Source organism: Heteronotia binoei, chromosome 8, assembly GCF_032191835.1.
Source record: "Heteronotia binoei isolate CCM8104 ecotype False Entrance Well chromosome 8, APGP_CSIRO_Hbin_v1, whole genome shotgun sequence".
Classification (NCBI taxonomy): Eukaryota; Metazoa; Chordata; class Lepidosauria; order Squamata; family Gekkonidae; genus Heteronotia; species Heteronotia binoei.
This window is the reverse complement of record NC_083230.1, coordinates 103,091,189-103,111,496: the sequence shown is the minus strand read 5'-3', so window position 1 is coordinate 103,111,496 and position 20,308 is coordinate 103,091,189. Positions and strand designations below refer to the sequence as shown.

Sequence of the window (20,308 nt, the reverse complement as noted above, 5' to 3'; positions counted from 1 at the left end):
CCATGCAAGCAGGTTGGAGGCCCCAAAACCAGGGGAACCCCCACCCCCAGTGGGAGGCTGGGAACCCTAGTTGAGATTGAGAGTAGAAAAGATCTCGGGGTAATAGCTGTTAGCTCAATGGAAGTGTCAACCCAGTGTGCTGCAGAGTGAAAAAGGCAAACTTTATGTTTGGGCTTATTAAGAAAGGGACTGAATATAAAATGGCCAATATTATACTGACCCTGTGAAGATTATTGTGCCACCTCATTTGGAATACTGTGTACAGCACTGGTCATCGTACCTCAAAAAAGACATTGCAGAGCTGGAAAAAGTAAAGAGGGCAACCAAGATGATTAGGGGGTTGGAGCACCGTCCCTATGAGGAAAGGTTGAAGAGTCTGGGACTTTTCAGTTTAAAAAATAGATATAATAGAAATTTTAAAAATTATGCATGGAGTGGAGAAAGTTGACAAGAACTTTTTATCCCTCTCCCAAAACAGTAGAACTTGAGGCCATCCAATGAAGCTGATGGGCAGTAGCTTCAGGACAGACAAAAGAATTTTGTCCTTCTTTACACAGATAGTGATTAAACAGAAGAGTCTGTTGCCAGAGGGTGTAGTGATGGCACAGGAATATACATCTTTAAAAGGGGAGTAGATAGATTCATGAAGAAAAGGTCAATCAATGGTCACTAGCCATGGTGATGAGGCAAACCTCCACATTCAGAGGCAACTTCTGAATCCCAGTGCTGGAGGAAACAACAGGGGAAGGTCTTGGCTGCTGTCATGATCCTAGGCCTAGTGAGGGAAGCCTGTGTTAGAGTAGCTACAGGGCCTACATTTCCCAGGATCCCTTCTGTCCCTCTGATTGGGTGGATAGATGTTTTGAAGGGAAAACTTGGCCAGTGAAGGCTAGAGGGGTGAGACCTAGGAGGAAAGAATAAAAGGCCCAGCTAGAGAGGGAGGGCTGTTCTTTCAGGAGAGGCTGCAGTCAGGAGGGTTCTCTTTGGAAAGGCTGCAGCAGGAGGGTTCCCTCACCCAAGGAGTGGTGAGTCTTCTTGTCATTAGAGCAGGGGTGGCCAAAGTTACTTAATGTAAGAGCCACATGGAATAAATATCAGATGTTTGAGAGCCACAAGACATGGACATCAGATGCTTGAGAGCCACAGGCAGGCAAGAAGGAAGGAGGGAGGGGGAGGCAGGAGGGAAGGAGAGGTGGAAATAAAGCAACTTTAAGTTTTAAATGCATTCTTCAAGCTGTTGGCTGGCTTGGCTTGGAGTAGTGACTTAAAGAGAGAAATGCCTTCTCCAAGCAGGCCAATGGGGGAGGGGCTTTAAGAGCCACACAATATGTGTGAAAGAGTCACAGTTTAGCCACCCCTGCATTAGAGGAAGGGAACACAGAACTAGTCATGTTAGGGCTGTTATTTTGCTTTATACCACCTTTACTGTTCTCATATTCACTGTTGCACTAAAAATTTTTACAACCCACTTGTTTTTCCTTGACCACTTAAAATAAACCTGTTGTTATACTTCCTGGGTCATGGACAGAGGTACTTGCTGAGAAGGAAGACATAGGGATGGATGGGTGCTCTGGACCCTTCCAGATAGACCCTTACCTGAGTGGTGGCAGCCAGTAGAAGGCCCACCCTGGTCCCCTGCTTGTGACAGCCTCTATGCCCTGTTGGTCCTTCAGAGGAACTGACTGACCACTGTGTGAGACAGGATGCTGGAATAGATGGAGCACTAGTCTATCCTGCAGGGATCAGTACCTCTATCATGTCTCCTCTTAGTCATCTCTTTTCTAAACTGAAAAGTCCCAGACTCTTCAGCCATTCCTCATAGGGAAGGTGTTCCAACCCCCTAATCATCTTGGTTGCCCTCCTCTATACTTTTTCAAGCTCTGCAATGTCCTTTTGGAAATACAGTGATCAGAACTGTATACAATATTCCAAATGAGGCCACCCACAGATTTATACAAAGGCATTACAGTTTCAGCTATTTTATTTCTTAATAATCCCTAACATAGAGTTTGTTTTTTTTAATGCTGCAGCACACTGGGCACTGGGTTGACACTTTAATTGAGATATCCACTACAACCTCAAGATTTTTTTCCCTCTCAGTCTCAGCAAGTTCAGACACAATTAGCCTTTGGCTGGGATTTTATTTGTCCCAATGTGCATCACCTTACACTTACCAACGTTGAACTTCATTTGCCACTCATTCATCCAGTCTGTGGAGATCCTCTTGGAGTCACAGTCAGCCTTGCTTTTTACCATCCTGAATACTTTGGTGTCATCTGCAAACCCGGACACTGCAGTACTCACTCTTATAATAGCAATGCGTTCATGACAGCCTTATTGGCGAGTGTGACCATGGCCTTAGTCCCAGATAATTATTGAATAAATTAAATACTACTGGCCCCAATACCAATCCTCATGGGACGCCACTACTTATTTCCCTCCATTGTGAGAACTGTTCATTGATTCCCAGTCTTTGCTTCCTTTCATGTAATCGTTTTTTAATCCATAAGAGAACCCATGATTGCTAAATTTACTTAGGAATCTTTGGTATCTTGTCAGAAGCCTTTTGAAAGTATGGGTATATAATGTCTACTGGGTCACCTTATTCACTTTCTCAAAGAACTCCAAAAGGTTGAGTCAGGACTTCCCTTTCAGGAAGCCATGCTGATTTTCCTTCAGCAATCGTTGTTCCTCTATGTGCCTAACAATTCTATATTTGATTACAGTTTCTACTAATTTGCCCAGGATAGATGTTAAACTGACAGGCCTGTAATTTCCCAATTCCCCTCTGGATCCCTTTTTTAAAGATTGGTGTCACATTTGCTACTTAATAGCATTGTGGTCACTATTCTCAGTTGCCATAATAACCTCTACATCTCTCACCAGGTCCTGAGACCCATTCAGAACCAAGTTCAAGATTACTGCCCCTCTGGTTGGCTCTGTGACCAACTGTTCCATTACACATTTCTGATGCCTAGGACTCTCATTTCTACAGCATTACTCAAACACATGTTTATCCAGTCAATGTGAGTGTAGTTGAAGTCTCCCAGTATAGCAATATTATCTACTAGTTTTTAAGGAGCTACTGGACTCTTACTCTTGGACCACTCTGCTGTTTGAAGTAGTCAGTTGCGAATTATGTCCTCTTTTTTGCTTTTCAAAATATGAATGGAGAATAAAATCTGGTGCCCCCCCACACCAATTCTGAATGCTGCTTGATGTTTGTTGATCACTTATGGACTGCATCATTGTACACCAACCAGAATCTCTGAGTTGTTTTTGAGGGGAGACCTATGTAGAGTACACTATAATAGTCTAGTCTCAATGTTACCATGACATGGATCCAGATAGCCAGACAATAACATATCATTGGTGATAAATATGGTCCCATTAAGTATCACTACCCCAAAGATTAAAGGCATAATTTATGATTTCAATTCCCAGTGCCACCATTCTTTAGAGTACTGCTGAAGATACTTAAACTACTGCAGGGAAATACTGTTCACTTATTGGCCAATTTTCAACCAACTCCTTGTATCATCTGATGTTACACTAGATCCAATTTAATTTAGTTTTTGGACAAAGATATTTGGAGATGCTTTTCTGTGTCTGAGACCCTGGAGAGCTGCAGCAAATCAGAGCAGACAATGGTGACCCAGTTGGTCTCCATATCAGGCAGCTTCATAAGAAAACATTGTCAACAGTGAAATGACTAGAACTTCCCAGGCGGCAGGCATGGCCTCTAAGAAAACACTCTCAGTGGGGTCTGGCCTCCCTGGCTATTTCTGTGGCCTTTGGAGGCTGTATGTGCTGGGAGACCTTTTGTGAGGATGCAGTAGTTCTTCAGCCCTTTCTGAGGCCGGCTGACAGAGAGGACATAGAGAAGAGCTTGGAGTTGTGGCTGTCTCTGAGGTAAGACTGCTTTTGGCAGTTTGTTCAACATTCCTGGGCCTGCAGTGGATGGGGGAGAGCAGAGTCAGCCAATGCAAGGCCAGAGGGGATGATGGACATGTGATGAGCCAATAGTTGATGCCCCACAGGCCCACTCAGTCCCAACAAATGAGGTTGCTCCATTTTGCCACTATGACATGTGTTTTATTACTAAAGGATAAGCAATGAAAACAATATTACAGATTCCCACCCCCAATGAATTTAGCCATTCATTCTAAAGTACAGAAAGTTCCACATGTCGTGTGGAAGTTAAAAAACAATAGCAAAAGAGATTACAGTTAGGTAGATGAGTAAAACTATGTTTTACTCATAAGGTCACATAATGTAAGACTGATCCTAAATAAAGAAAACCAACTGACGCCATTTTGCCTGACATGTTTTGTGCTTAACCAGTTCCTGAGTCAGCTGAACTTGACAGATACATTTTTTCCCACGGGCACCTAATTATGGAAGTTAATTGCTAAAAAACACCAGGAAAGTTATTTAAAAGTGCTGATTCTGGAATCGGATTAATTGGTTAATTATTTTCCTGTTTCCTGAAAAGTAGCTCTAAAAGTGATGTAGTATGTATGAAGTACACTCCAAAAGAGTCCACCATGTATGTAGTAGTGATCCAGGGGCAATATTTTAAGAAGTCTGATAGAAGTAGAATCTTTATAAATCTAAGTATACTTTACTGTTTCATGAAGCCTGGACCCTAGCCACAAACCCATTATATTGCATAACCCACATAAAATGACGGTATGGGCACGTGGGACAGATCAATGGTATATCTAGTTTAATAAGCTATATCTGTCAGCAGTCAACTTAATATGTTTCCAATAAATAAATAAAACCATTAGGGTCTTCCACTAAGTTGGTCTATCTGGTTAATTCAAATCCTACAACTTCATAAACATTATTTTTTTGCTGCATTTGGTGTTTTTTTTCCTGTGATGATGGCCACTGTGATTTGTCCAGGGTTAAGAAAATACTGTTCATGTAATTACATGGGGTTTTACAGAACCAGATTTAAAAATGAACATCTTCATGATAAATAGGTTGGATAATGTACATTTTGACTGCCCCATCTGCCTCCTGACTTTTTGAAATCTCAGAGAATTGCAAGCAGCTGCTATTTGGATAAAATGAAATCATATTACAGATCCTTACTTTTAAAAAAAATTCCCACAAAACAGAGCAAATATACATGAATCTATACACTTGGAGCTAGTCTTCAAAACATCAGGGCCAAGGAAAAGGCTATATGCAGATACATGTAATTTTGTCCTGTTGTTTAAAATGAAAAATAACCTTGGGCGGCTACAAATTTGATCAAAGGAGCAGTGTGAAATGTTTTTTTAGTTTTCTAATAAAAACTATTCTTTCCTGTTCGATTTTTGACTTCTTGCTTGAGATTAACTCTCCTAAAGATGCATTTTGCAATAATAAATCTGGTAGAGAAAAATATAGGTACATTTGCAGATAATGTCTAGTTTGGTCCTGAGAAACTTGTAGTGCACTCCTAAGAAGAGTTATATCCTTTGCAGTCGAATGCATCTCCACTTTAGGATCACACTGTTACTGTCTTGATGCCGTATCCTAGTCAGCTTACCTTCTCCCTCACTGACCAGCTCAGCAGTGGGGGTAAGCCCTGCCACTCACGGCCAGCTCTGAGCTTCAGCGAGAGAGCAGATCTGGAGGCATCTGAAATTGCAACCCCATGTAGTGTATGACATTATGATACAGGGGTGGTCAAACTTGCTTAATGTTAGAGCCACATAGAATAAATGTCAAATGTTTGAGAGCCACAAAACAGCAAGACATGAACATCAGATGTGGTGAGGGAGGGAGGGAGGGAGGGAGGGAGGGAGGGAGGGAGGGAGGGAAGGAAGGAAGGAAGGAAGGAAGGAAGGAAGGAAGGAAGGAAGGAAGGAAGGAAGGAAGGAAGGAAGGGAGGGAGGGAGGGAGGGAGGGAGGGAGGGAGGGAGGGAGGGAGGGAGGAAGGAAGGAAGGAAGGAAGGAAGGAAGGAAGGAAGGAAGGAAGGAAGGAAGGAAGGAAGGAAGGAAGGAAGGAAGGAAGGAAGGAAGGAAGGAAGGAAGGAAGGAAGGAAAATTGATGGGGGGAGAGAGAGAGGTGGATAGAAAACAATTTTAAATGTATTCTCCAAGCTGCCAGCTGGCTTGGCTTGGATAAGTGATTTAAAGAGAGAAATGCCTTCTCCAAGTTGGCTGACAGGGTGGTGGGGGCTGAGAGTCACACAATACGTGTAAAAGAGCCACAGGTGGCTCCTGAGACACAGTTTGGCCACCCCTGTTATAACACTACATATTTAGGATCCTTTTAGTCAAAATTCTGATATTGGAAATTATTTACACTGTACATATGATTGTTTTGTATTCCAAGGCAGAAGAGAGGTGCAGACTTTTGAAGGCGAGAGAATTCATGTGCAGAAGACAAGGCTGACCAAAATGGTGACAGCAGCAGACATTTGCCTGGTCCTTAAATATGAGCAAAGGGTCTACTGTCCCAATGCCAACACCATTTTGCATTGAATGAGTCTATCCAAGAGGCAGATCTAACAAGAAAATTCTCAGTTTGCATTACCTATCCCAGATAAAAGCAACCCTGCAATGGTGCTTTGGCAATGCTAGAAGTTCCTTCCATGTGTGCTATCTCCTTTGTTGAAATGGAGCAATTGTTTCAGAGGCAGACCAACTGCACATGAAGGAGGGAAGAAAAAGCAGGCAGCTGCCAACTCTATAGTGTTGGGGTCTGCTCCATCTGTCCATCTTCACAACTGACCTGGTTTGCCTTCCCCTGCCCAGGAGGAAGAGGAAGCCTCTAGATCAGGGGTCCCCAAACCCTGGACCATGGACCAGTACTGGTCCGTGGCCTGTTAGCAACCGGGCCATGAGTTGTATAATTATTTCATTATATATTACAATGTAGAAATAATAATAATAAGATGACATTGGATTTATATCCTGCCCTCCACTCCAAATTTCAGAGTCTCAGAGCAGCTCACAATCTCCTTTACCTTCCTCTCCCACAAAAGACACCCTGTGAAGTAGGTGGGGCTGAGAGAGATCTCCCAGAAGCTGCCCTTTCAAGGACAACTCTGCAAGAACTATGGCTGACCCAAGGCCATTCCTGCAGCTGCAAGCGGAGGATTGGGGAATCAAACCCATTTATCCCAGATAAGGATCTGCACACTTAACCACCACACGAAACTAATAGAAATAAAATGCACAATTGTATCATCCCAAAACCATCCCCCCCACCCTGGTCCCTGGAAAAATGGTCTTCTACAAAAGCAGTCCCTGGTGCCAAAAAGGTTGGGGACCGCTGCTCTAGATCTGCTCTCCTGCTGGAACTCGGAGCTGGCCATGATTGACGGGGCTCCCCCCCACTGGTGGGCTGGTTGGCGAGAGGAAAGGTGCCTCAAAAGCCCTTATTGGATACAAATGAACATATGAACATATGAAGCTGCCTTATACTGAATCAGACCTTTGGTCCATCAAAGTCAGTATTGTCTTCTCAGACTGGCAGCGGCTCTCCAGGGTCTCAAGCTGAGGTTTTTCACACCTATTTGCCTGGACCCTTTTTTGGAGATGCCGGGGATTGAACCTGGGACCTTCTGCTTCCCAAGCAGATGCTCTACCACTGAGCCACCGTCCCTCCCTAATGACCCTTTGTCACATAGTAGCATACTAAGTTGTGCAAGTAATCATTTGGTTGGCTATGCATTTGTAAAGTCTGGTCAAGTTTGTAATGTCTGGTCACTTTGGGGTCAGGAAGTAATTATTTCCACGCCAGTTTGGCCAGGGACCCTGGAGGCTTTTTGCGATCTTCTGAGCATGGAGCAGGGGTCACCGGGGGTGTGAGGGCAGAACTGATTTATACATTGCTGGTGGGAATGTCCATCTATTAAAGCCTTTTGGAATAACATTTTTAAAATTCCTAATGAAATAATTGGAATGACAGTTCCTAATACACCTGAGTTGGCATTGCTAAATTATTAGAGTAACACTACTATGACTAAGTTGAGAAGAAATCTAGTAGCTATTCTATTCTTATCACCAAAAACAGTGTTAGCTCAATATTGGAAAAAACAAAAATGTGTCTACGGTTCAGAAATGGTTTCTTAAGGTCTGGGATTTGCTAGTTTCTGATAAAATTGTGACACAGTTATTAATTGCAGATAATCATTATATAAATCGGATTTTGAGGAGAAACCGTTTCATTTTTATTACATTGCTTCTCAAAATATGAGGGAATGTGAACTGCTTAGGAAGTACTTAGACTTTATTTTCTATTGATTAATAGACTATATTTGTAAAATATCATTTGAATTAACTGATGCTCTGTAAGTCTTGCTCCTTCCTTTGGAGTTCAGTTGTGCTTGTCATACCCTTGGTCCTGGCTCCACCCCCAAACTCTCCTGGTTCCACCCCCAAAGTCCCCAGATATTTCTTGAGTCAGACCTGGCAATCCTAAACTAAGTGCACCTTCAAAGTGGTGATTTAAACCACTGGAGATGGGATGGAAGGGCTACACATTCTCTCCCTCCATGTGATATTTCTACAATCTTCAAAGCAATCACCTGAGAATACTAATTAACTTATATTTTTAACAGCAGAAGATTAATCTCTTGCATCATATCTCTTTTTAAACCCCAGGTCTGTAATCCTGTACTTGGAAACAAACCCCGTTAAACTCAGTGGGACTTATTTTCAAATACAACATGCAAAAGACTGACAGTAAGAGAGTGAGTAGAATTTTTCCCCCCTTCACCTCTAGCATATGGGATGGGTTTCCTTCACAAGCCTCTGGATTTTATTACATATTCCTTCTTGCAAATGCACCTTTGACATGAATTTATGAAGCTGCCTTAGACCTTGGGATCCATTTAGCTCCGTTTTGTCTACTCTGACTGGCAGCAGCTCTCTAGGGTCTGAGGAAAAAGAATATCTTTTCTCACTGCCTGCTACCTGAGATCCTTAAATTGCAGATGCTAGGAACTGAATGCAGGATCTTGTACACACTGTAATGCTCTTCCCCCCTCCAATTATTTTCTTCATGGCACAAAAGAATTTGTCTAAACATTCATTGTTTAGGAATATTTGGAATGTAGAATCACACCACTGTACAAATTAATGAACTTGCAGTTCTGTGGATCTAGAAATATGGGATTTTTTTTCTAGTTCTTTCTGACCAGTGTTCTCTCTAAGCTGAGTTAGCGTGAGCTAGCTCACAGACTTTTAGCCTCCAGCTCATACATTTTTGTCTTAGCTCAGGAAAAATGGCCCCAAAGCACAATAATTTATGCAGTAGCTCACAACTTTAATACCAGTAGTTCACAAAGTAGAATTTTTGCTCACAAGACTTCGCAGCTTAGAAGGAACATTGGTTCTGACAGATCACAGAAGATAAATCAATAGGATAAATACCAATAAATAAAGGAAGAATCTAAGAATCTAATCTAAGGCCTTTAAGGCCCTGACCAGGATGGCTCAGGCGCACCCTATCTCATCAGATTTCTGAAGCTAAGCAAGGTCAGCCCTGTCTAGTATTTGCATGGGAAACCACCAAGGATGTTCAGGATTGCTATGCAGAGGCAGGCAACAGCAAACCACCTCTGAACGTCTCTTGGCTCGAAAACCCTATGATGTTGCCTTTAGTCAGTTGTGACTTGATGGCACTTTCCGCCACGACAGCCAGTTTGGTGTAGTGGTTAAGTGTGCGGACTCTTATCTGGGAGAACCGGGTTTGATTCCCCACTCCTCCACTTGCACCTGCTGGAATGGCCTTGGGTCAGCCATAGTTCTGGCAGAAGTTGTCCTTGAAAGGGCAGCTGCTGTGAGAGCCCTCTCCAGCCCCACCCACCTCACAGGGTGTCTGTTGTGGGGGAGGAAGGTAAAGGAGATTGTGAGCCGCTCTGAGACTCTTCGGAGTGGAGGGCGGGATATAAATCCAATATCTTCTTCTTCTTCTACCAAGGCCTTTAAGAGTTATCACCTTTCTGCTACTTATAGCTACCAATTAATTTTATCAAGAGAAATATTCAGAGTGCAGAAGGTAACACAACATGCACAACTGCAAAGAAGCAACAGAAACAGCACATACCAGTTCACCACAAGGATTTTGTTGGCCTTAGTTCAACCTGACTTACTTAATTCCTTTGTTCTTGTGCCAGTCATGAGTAACGCTCATGCAATGCCAATCTTGAGTAAGGAGCGAAGTTGTAGCATCACTACCTCTTTTGTATGAAACTGTGGCATTAGTTGATTTAACTCCAGCTTTCCCATAAAACATGCATTCCATAAACAACCTATACTAACCCTATACTATTAGTATCCATTAATTCAAAGCAAGTGCTAAAATTGCAGCCCAGTTCAGCAAGCCTGCATTTACAATAGTGAACTACCTTGTAAATCTGTATGCAATGCAATCCTACATATCTTTACAAGTTAGTCCCACTGTATTAAATGCAGCTTACTGTATGTAAATATGGCTTACTTTCAGTTAAGCGTATATAGGACAAACAGTAAATAGGACATACTTAAATGAAGGTATGATAGTTCACATCAAGTCCTTTCCCTCAGATATTTACTATTTTTGCTAATGCTAAAAGTAGTCCCCTGTGCAAGCACCAGTCATTTTCGACTCTGGGGTGATGTTGCTTTCACAGCATTTTCATGGCAGACTTTTTACGGGGTGGTTTGCCATTGCCTTCCCCAGTCATCTACGCTTTCCCCCCAGCAAGCTGGGTACTCATTTTACCAACCTCGGAAGGATGGAAGGCTGAATCAACCTCGAGCCGGCTACCTGAAAACCCAGCTTCCACCGGGGATCGAACTCAGATTGTGAGCAGAGTTTAGGACTGCAGTACTGCAGCTTTAACTCTCTGCACCATGGGTCTCTTTGGGTGGGAAGGCAACATGATATATCCCAATTTCATCATATCTCAGAACCTAAACAGTACTTGTATGGCAAACCACTTGCCTTGAAGGCCCTTTATTAGGGTCACCACAAGTTGGTTGCAATTTGACAGCATTTACCTTTGTACCTATAAACAAGGATGCAGCAGATTGTTTACAGTCTCCAAGGAAAAAATGCTGCCTGGAATTTGATGCACTACAGCAAACATTTGGGGAGGAGGGCTGGGTAGGGCTCTTTTTTTTTAGCAGGAACACAGTTCCGGCTGTCTTGGCATCAGGGGGTGTGGCCTAATATTCAAATAAGTTCCCACTGGACTTTTTCTATTTAAAAAGCCATGGGGCTGGGCATATTAATACCTAATAAGCAGGCCAGCACAAAACCACAAAATTTGGTATTATGCCAACACAACTGTGATGCTATGATGGAGTTAAAGACATATAACAGAGACATGAATGCTTAGGACCTGTATGTCACTCTTTGCAAATATGCACTCTTCACAGATGCCATGGGAATTTCAGTGCAGCATGCTTAGGACTGTAGCCTTACAGGCTAAAGAAAAACTTTAATAACCAACTTCCATAGAGCTCTTTTGATAATGTTAAAGATACTGTCATTCAGTGTAATTTTAAACAGGTTTGTCCAGAAGTAAGTTCTACTGAATTCAGTGGTACTTACTCCTTAGTAATCCTGCACAGAATTGCAGTCTTAGTTAAGTAATCCAATCAGCTGATACCACTATTAAAAATATACTACATTAGTATTCGCCTTGCTCTTCTGGATGAAATAGTGGGACTATGGAGTAAATTTTTCCCCTTTAGTAACAATTCGTGAGAGTTCATTAAACTTTATTCAGAATGTTTGATCTATGCTCTGCTAAGATCACAGACTTCAAAATTAAGTATTAATCAAAACTAGGTAGTTATGCTTTTGCTGTAAAATCCAGTGGAAAAGTGATCACATAATTCCCTGAAGAGATGGCGCTAATGTCCATGGGACTTTGTCCCTAGTAAGTGTATTTAAAATTGGAGTCCTAGACCAGAGGAAATATACCTTTCAAGCACTTTGTTTGAAATGGCATTGGAAACTTTTGTCCTGAGTAGATTAGCATAATGTTGTCAGCATCATTTAGCAAAGACTCATTGTTGAAACAATTTTCAACTTAATTTCATAGGCTGAATAAACACAACCATTCACTTACCATGTTATGAATGTAACTACCGTACTTAGGGTGAGGCAGTTGTCCGTACTATTTTGCCAAGTGACAAAGAGAATCTGCCTTCCTGCTTCCCTAAAATTCCTGGCCAGATGCAAAAGTGAGATAAGATTTTCCGCACCATTTGACAGAACAACACAGATGAATGCTTACCAAATGATCACACACATACTGTGAAAATTACCATTTGGGACATCGCTGTTTTTGTGGGCCCACAATCAACAGAATATTCTGAAATCCATTTTAATAAACAGCTAGTGTGGTGTAGTGGTAGAAAGTCAGGCCAGAACTTGGGTTCAAACCACGCACTGCAATGAAGGTTACTGGATGACTGTGAGTCAGTCACATTCTCTCAGCCTAACCTACCACACAGGGAGAAAAACATGGGAAAGTGTGAAACTCTGTGAAGGCAGGGTAGAACAGAAGGTCACAAGACAGAGAAAATCAATGAGTCACACAGGTAGGCTTTGGTGAAAAGCAGTATCTTGAGCAGCATAGTGGTTTTTTTTAACATTAATGGTTCATAGAACAAAGTAAGAGTCCAGTAGCACCTTTAAGACCAACAAAGTTTTATCCAGAATGTAAATTTTTGTGTGCATGCACACTTCTTCAGACGTCTTCACACTTCTTCCTCGTCCAAAGAAGTGTGCATGCACATGAAAGCTTACATTCTGAATAAAACTTTGTTGGTCTTAAAAGTGCTACTGGACTCCTGCTTTCTTCTATTGCTTCAGACGAACATGGCTGCCCAACTGGATCAATTATTGGTTCATGTTTGTCATTAGTGAAAACTATCACTAGTATGTACGGGGAAATAGTTGAGTTCATAGTGTGGAGAAGCTTTTGATTACTCTCCTGTTCACTAGTTCCTGATGAAATGCAATTAACCCTGTCTGCAATTAGATTTTAGGGGATATTGGGACACAGTGAACAGTCATACATGGCAAAAAGTTGGTAAAATCCCCACCTCAAGAAGACAGTGCCGAAATCTGACCTAGGCAATTTGAGTCTGAGCCATATGTCTGCTCATAAAATGACACAGGAGCCTGCAAACGTTATCAGGTTTTGAGTCCAGAGATCTCTGGCAAATCAAACAGTGAGAGAAGTCTAGTTTCAACAAGTCCAAGTAGGGATGAGAGGAGCAGGCAATTCGAATGGAATTATTGCACCCACATTTACATTCACTGATTGACTTCCACGGTAGTAACTTCCAAAGGGATAGTTCTGCTAGGCTGTTGCAATAAAAATAAAAAGGAGTCTTGTGGTGCCTACCTTGGAGATGAAAGTGCCACAAGGCTGCTGTTTATTCAATGACATAATTGTGCATTTTTATTCAGAGCCGCTCCTGTGAAGCAATAAGCAGCGGCACTCTTGATTTAACACAAAGAGCCCAGGTACACCCTTTCATTACGGAATAAGCCACAACCCTTGAGTTGTGTGTGTTCCCTCAACCCCACTGAACTCCACTGCAAAGTTTGATCTGCCTCATATAATTTCTCTCCTCCTCAAGACCGACTGCTCAACATCACGTCACTCAATCCCTTCATTCAATACTCTGGCACTTACTGAAATAGCCTCACGTTATTGTGTTTCAAGTCCATCGCAAAAGAAGACAGCTAATGCGGGATGACGGGAGAAATTCCCCTTCGGCAGCTCGACGACCTACTAAAAATAACTTCCCGGCCCCTCCTCACCTTCCTCCAGGCCACCCGGGGGTGGTCGAGGTGGAAGGGAAAGGCCTCGCTTGCACACCCTCCCTCCCCCGGTGCGCGATTGGCACCTTCCCCAGAACGCGGGAGGGTCGCCTTAGCAACCAAGATGCCCCCTCGCCCTAACCTGACAGCTCAACCCACAGTCAGCACCGCGAGAGAGAGACAAGACATCCCTCCCCCCTTTTTCCTCCAAGCGCTTCTTGCTAAAGGGAAGCCCTCAGACAGGTTACGAGCAATGCCCCCTCTAAGCTGCAGAATCTTGTGAGCAAAAATTCTACTTTGTGAGCTATACTGGCATTAAAGTTGTGAGCTCCTGGCATTAAAAGTTGTGAGCTGCTGCATAAATTTGTGTCCTCTGGGGTCATCCTTCTTGAGCTAAGACAAAAAATGTGTGAGCCGAAGGCTGAAAAACTGAGCTAGCTCACACTAACTCAGCTTAGAGGGAACATTGGTTATGTTCCCTCTAAGCTGCAGAGTCTTGTGAGCAAAAATTCTACTTTGTCAGCTATACCGGCATTAAAGTTGTGAGCTCCTGGCATTAAAAGTTGTGAGCTGTTGCATAAATGTGTGTGCTCTGGGGTCATCCTTCCTGAGCTAAGACAAAAAAATGTGTGAGCCGGAGATTAAAAAACTGAGCTAGCTCACACTAACTCAGCTTAGAGGGAACAAAGCAGGAGTCAAGTTTCACGTTTAAGACCAACAAAGTTTAATCAGAACGTAAGCTTTCTTCAGACTGTACCTGATCCCCTCGTCTGAAGAAGTGTGCTTTTAGCATCTGAAAGCTTACGTTCTAAATAAAACTTGGTTGGTCTTAAAGGTGCCACTTGACTCCTGCTTTGTTCAACTGCTTCAGACCACCACGGCTGCCCCCTTGGATCTATCAGCTTAGAGGGAACACTGGTTAAGAAGAGCAGCTCACCCTAACCCTGCAGCGGCGCAAGGGTTAACCCTCCTGGCCTGAAGAAAGGAGGGAGGGAGAACGGGGAGGAGGGGGGACTGTTGCCAGGGCGACGGCTCGGAGTGCTCCGGATCATACCACTGCGCAGGCGGCACGGGGAGGTGGCGTCGCCAAGCCCGGCCCAGCCCAGCCAACGTCGTCTGCTCCTCGCCGTCGCTTCCCCTCCCCCGCCCGGCCTGAGCGCGGCGCCGGGGCCCGGCAGCCAGCGAGGAGGGAGCGCGCGAGCCGGAGCCTGCCGTGCAGAGAGGGGGAGGCGGATCCCGAGCGCGGCGGCGGAGCCTCCACAGCGCGCCCTTCCCTCGTCTGCGCCCGGCGGCGGGCTCTGGCTCACAAGCGGCGGCCGGGAGACAAAGGAGGCGCGGACGAAGAGGAGGAGGAGGAGGGAAGCCGGGCTGGGCGCGATGCGGCGCGGGGCCGCCCCGGGAAAGCAGCCAGGCGGCGGCGCGGCCTGCTTGGCGTGGCGGCGCGGATAGAGAGAGAAGCAGCCAGCGAGAGAGAGAGGCGGGCGGGCGAGGAGGCGCCACAGGCCCGGCCGCCTTCCACTCCAGCGCCTTTCTTCGCCTGCCGATGTGAGGCCCGAGCCGGCAGCTGCAGCAGCGGCGTCCGAGAGGGCGCTTCTTCGTCTTCCTCCTCCTCTCCTTCCTTCCTCTTCCTCCTCCCCTTCCTTCCTCTTCCTCCTCTTCCTTCCTCCTCCTCCTCCTCTTTCTCTTCCTCCTCTCCTCCTCCTCTTCTTCCTTACTCTTCCTCCTCTCCTTCCTTTCTCTTCCTCCTCCTCTCCTCCTCTTCTTCCTTACTCTTTCTTCCTCGTCTCGTCTCCTCTCCCTCCCTCCTCCTCCTTGCCTTGCAGCTGGGCCGGCGAAGGAGCTGCCCCTGCGCCTCGGAGGCTGGGTCGGGCGGCGGGACCCCGGCGGGAGCGGCGGTGGCCGGGCCCGGGTGGCTGCGCAGAGCTCAGCCGGGCCCGGGCGATGGAGACGCACATCTCGTGCCTGTTCCCGGAGCTGCTGGCCATGATCTTCGGCTACCTGGAGGTGCGGGACAAGGGCCGGGTGGCGCAGGTGTGCACGGCCTGGCGGGACGCCGCCTACCACCGCTCGGTGTGGCGGGGCGTGGAGGCCAAGCTGCACCTGCGGCGAGCCAACCCCTCGCTTTTCCCCAGCTTGGCGGCGCGGGGCATCCGGCGGGTGCAGATCCTGTCGCTGCGGCGCAGCCTGAGCTACGTGATCCAGGGCATGGCGGAGATCGAGAGCCTCAACCTGAGCGGCTGCTACAACCTCACCGACAACGGGCTGGGCCACGCCTTCGTGGCCGAGATCGGCTCGCTGCGCTCTCTCAACTTGAGCCTGTGCAAACAGATCACCGACAGCAGCCTGGGCCGCATTGCCCAGTACCTCAAGGGCCTGGAGGTGCTGGAGCTGGGCGGCTGCAGCAACATCACCAACACGGGCCTCTTGCTCATCGCCTGGGGCCTGCAGCGCCTCAAGAGCCTCAACTTGCGCTCCTGCCGACACCTCTCTGACGTGGGCATCGGGCACCTGGCCGGCATGACCCGCAGCGCGGCGGAGGGCTGCCTGGGCTTGGAGCAACTCACCTTGCAGGACTGCCAGAAGCTCAGCGACCTCTCACTCAAGCATCTGTCCCGGGGACTCACTCGCCTGCGCCAGCTCAACCTCAGCTTTTGTGGGGGGATCTCTGACGCGGGACTGCTGTACCTGTCGCACATGAGCAGCCTGCGCACCCTCAACCTGCGCTCCTGTGACAACATCAGTGACACGGGCATCATGCACCTGGCGATGGGCAGCTTGCGCCTCTCTGGCTTGGATGTCTCTTTCTGTGACAAAGTGGGGGACCAGAGCCTGGCCTATATTGCACAGGGCCTGGACGGGTTGCGCTCCCTCTCCCTTTGCTCCTGCCACATTAGCGACGAGGGCATCAACCGCATGGTGCGCCAGATGCACGGACTGCGCACTCTCAACATCGGCCAGTGCGTACGGATCACCGACAAGGGCTTGGAGCTCATTGCAGAGCATCTCAGTCAGTTGACTGGCATTGACCTCTACGGCTGCACCCGCATCACAAAACGGGGTCTGGAGCGCATCACTCAACTTCCCTGCCTCAAGGTGCTCAACTTAGGACTCTGGCAAATGACTGAGAGCGAGAAGGTCAGGTGAGAGGAGGGGACGGCCCGGAGACCCCTCACCCCTCCGGAAGGACTTGCTGACTGACTGCTGCAGTGGAGGAGAAAGGGGGATGCACCTCCAGCACTGGAGGGAGGGAGGGAGGGGGGGAAGTATCCTCAGTACTTGCTTGCCTGCCAGTCTGGCACCTGCCCCAGCAGGGGGGGTGGGAAAGAGGGAAACCCACCATTCTTTCATGATTCCCTCTCCTGCACTGGAGGGAGACAACTGCACTCTATATCAGCCTTCACTGTGGATGGATACAGTATCACTGCCCTTACCTTTTCTATTGGGAATGCAGCTTCTCAATCTTTTATGCACTGGGGATGAATACAGCCCCTTTCTCCAAATCTGATTCCACTCCCCTCCCCCCCCCTGCACTAGGGATGGAAGAAGAAAACTTAACTTAGACCATTATTGTTTTAACTCCCCAACCGCTCTTTATTGGGCAAGCACATAAGTCTCTCTCTTTCTTTCCTAACCCCTTTCCATTATGCTTGTGTTGTGCACCAACTCCCACTATGCTATTTATAGTCAGCCAGCCCTTTCTTAGGCAGCCTGTAGATATCGTTCTACCTCTCTTCATCCTTTCTCAGATACTGGGCCAGAATTACTGCCCCCCCCCCCCATTCTGGAGGCTATAAACAGGAACACCCTTTACACCTTTCTCTCCTAGAGCAGGTGATGTTTCTTTGACACACTGCAGTAATTAGAGCATCAACTAAAATGCAATCATTCTGCTCACTGCTGTTTGGGGAGGGCAGTGGGGGAGCATCTAACCACAGTTTTTCTTCCTCATCCCCATTTTGTGCTGTATCCAACATACGTACTCTGTCACCATCGTTCCTTTACTGTTCATTAAGAATAATTTAAATCTCTACAGAAATCCCCTTTTCCAAACAGTACCCTCCCTGCCATTTCCCTCTCCTTTCCTTCCATTTTTTTTTTAATAATTCAGATCCAATATAGCCAGCTATTTGGAGGGGGAGGGAGGGTAGGAACAACTGGACCGTATTTTAATTTGAAAAACTGACCTGTTTCTTTTAAATTTAGAAATACATAACAAAATTCCTACTACAAAGCATCCTTCTCTTGCCCTTCTTTAAACTTGACTGATATCACCTTTTAAAATTCATTTCCTCTCTTTGGTGTTCATTTTCTTAACATGATATAATTTTAAAGACATTTGAAGTGGCTGTTCTTGTGAAATTTTTTAGTACCCTTTTTTCCTGCTGAATATATTCTCTCTATATAAATGTTTGGCTACCTCGTTGTTGTTTTTTGCTCCCCCCCATTATCCCTCCCCCCCCCCCCCAGAAAGATTCTGAGACTGAAATACTTTTGTGCCTAGACTGGAAAGATGATATCCCTTGGGGTTTGTGATTGGGGCGTGGGCAGGAAGGGGGGGAGGAGAAGGATGGTTCCTCTGGGTGTTCCACCTACACTATCTTTGTGCCTCTCCCTCCTTGTCTAAGGTTTTGGGGACCCAATAGTGCTTTTGCATGTCTGCTCTTCTAGCACAAACAAGTGTAGCGTGAACATCCAAACTGATCAATGGGTTTTAATGTTTAAAAGAAATGTGAAATGGAAACTCAAGTTTCTTAACTATATATATGCAAATTCCCACCTACCCTTCTCTCAAATTACCGAGGTCAAGTATGAAGCGTCCTGTGTGGAAGCAGAAGTGCAGCAGAAGGCTGACTTGCTGTTGTAACATGAATAGGAAAAGCCCAGTTTCATCTGTGTGTGTTTCTGTTCTGACATTAAAATAAAGCTAGTTCTTGACTACTTGTCTTTAAAAGGAGGAAGAGGACTGTGTTGAAGAAAATGCAAATGATGGGGGGAAAGAAGTGGTAGTTGTGCAGATTTTTCAAATCCTCCACAGTTGTAGGCCATGGAATTTAGACAAGCTCAGACACGTAACCCCATCATGGATTAAATGTACTGTTTGTGAATTTGTATAAAAATAAAGATCCTCTTAAAACATTTTATATTCTTACAGTAAAAGGTTAAACTGATATTTATATAATAAAAGAGGAAATATGAAGTATGTTTTTGAAAAAAAAGTTGCATCTGTGTTGTCTTTTAAAAGGCAGGTATATCATTCTAAAAGTTGTGAGAAGAGGCAGCTTACAGAGCTGTTGTCCTCTCTGTCAATGAGCAATTTGGTTGAGTGAATCAAAGGAATTGGAAGCCTTTGTCCATTCACTGGAGGCTGAGTGACTTCAAAATCAGAAGTTCATAGCAACTGGTTCCATTTGAGGGACAGATCAGATCAGAATCCTAACTTATCCAGTCTTTTTAAGGTGTAATTTGTAATTGAACCTGTCCAGTAATAACTTTCAGTTCAGTTTTGGGCCAGTTGCTGCTGATGTAATAGAGGGAGGGTGAAAATATACAGATGGTGGGAATAATAAGGCAATCTCAAGCTTTTTGTTTCCTAGGCAAAGTTAGTAGGCCAAACTTCAGTTTTGTACAAGTGCACAAAAAAATGAACTGTTTAAATGGGGGGGGGGGGGGGACAGAAAGAAAAGCATGCTTGTGTCACCCAAACTTTAAGTAAAAAGCTCAATGTGGATGTTAAAAAAAACTGTCTAAAGTGGTATCTTTTTGTGCCAATCTGTAACTTTTGTGCAGAAACTGATTGGGGTTTTTTAGAAGCTCTGCTTAGTTTTAAAATAATCGTTAGGGGGAAGAAAGATTTAGAGTGCATAAAACAAAGCTGCTAAGTCATGTAGCACAGCTTTCTGTCCCGTCTTTTCTTATTAAAAGAGGAGGGGGGTAGAGAGTATGTGAAATGGTGGAAGGAGCTGGAGCCATTGTTCAGGAAAGTTAAAAGAGGAGCTGTCCTTGCTTGCTTGCTTGCTTGTTCAGTCATGCATACTGAATCTTGCTGTGTGAGGGTCCCTATGGAAGGGAGGAGGGGTAGTTCTTTCCCTCTTTTTAACATTCCTCTCCAGGCCTGGCTGTATTTAAGCTGCTTTTCCTCCATGTGGAGGGCAGGGGTGGGGGATGGTCTGGAGTTCCTGTACATTTGCATTTCAAGCACTTCCAGTGGCTGTCGGAAGGCTACTCTGCTCCATTCCAACTGTTCTCTCTACTGCTGTCTGCTTCAGGTATGTTGAACTGTTAGTCATAGCAAAGGACTGCATGCTGTTTTAGCTGTAGCATCATCTACAGTGGCAGTTTCCCCTCATGCTTCCAGTGCACATTGACAAACTGAAGTACAGGCAATGCACTCATGTTTTAGCAGAAGGGAGGGAAAGAATCGTGATATTTCTGCCTTGGGTGGGAAGGGGAGGAGGAACTCACCCTTGTATTTTGCAGTCGGAGTAATGTTTTACTGGGCCTCCACTGTGCCCTCGAGAGGAAACC

The 20,308-nt window shown here is 45.4% G+C and overlaps 2 protein-coding genes across 2 annotated transcripts in view; one reads left to right on the top strand and one right to left on the bottom strand.

Annotated features, from left to right (window-relative positions):
* Positions 1-20,308, bottom strand: part of WNT5B (Wnt family member 5B) — a 167,213-nt gene that overhangs the window by 72,466 nt on the left and 74,439 nt on the right. The window lies entirely within an intron of this gene.
* FBXL14 (F-box and leucine rich repeat protein 14) lies at positions 15,614-18,922 on the top strand. Its single transcript, XM_060245774.1, has one exon. The coding sequence runs from the start codon at positions 15,725-15,727 to the stop codon at positions 16,925-16,927; it is 1,203 nt and encodes a 400-aa protein (XP_060101757.1). The 5' UTR covers positions 15,614-15,724; the 3' UTR covers positions 16,928-18,922.

Coding starts and splice junctions, on each gene's coding strand:
- FBXL14 (XM_060245774.1), top strand. CDS start 15,725: ATGGAGACGCACATCTCGTGCCTGTTCCCGGAGCTGCTGGCCATGATC.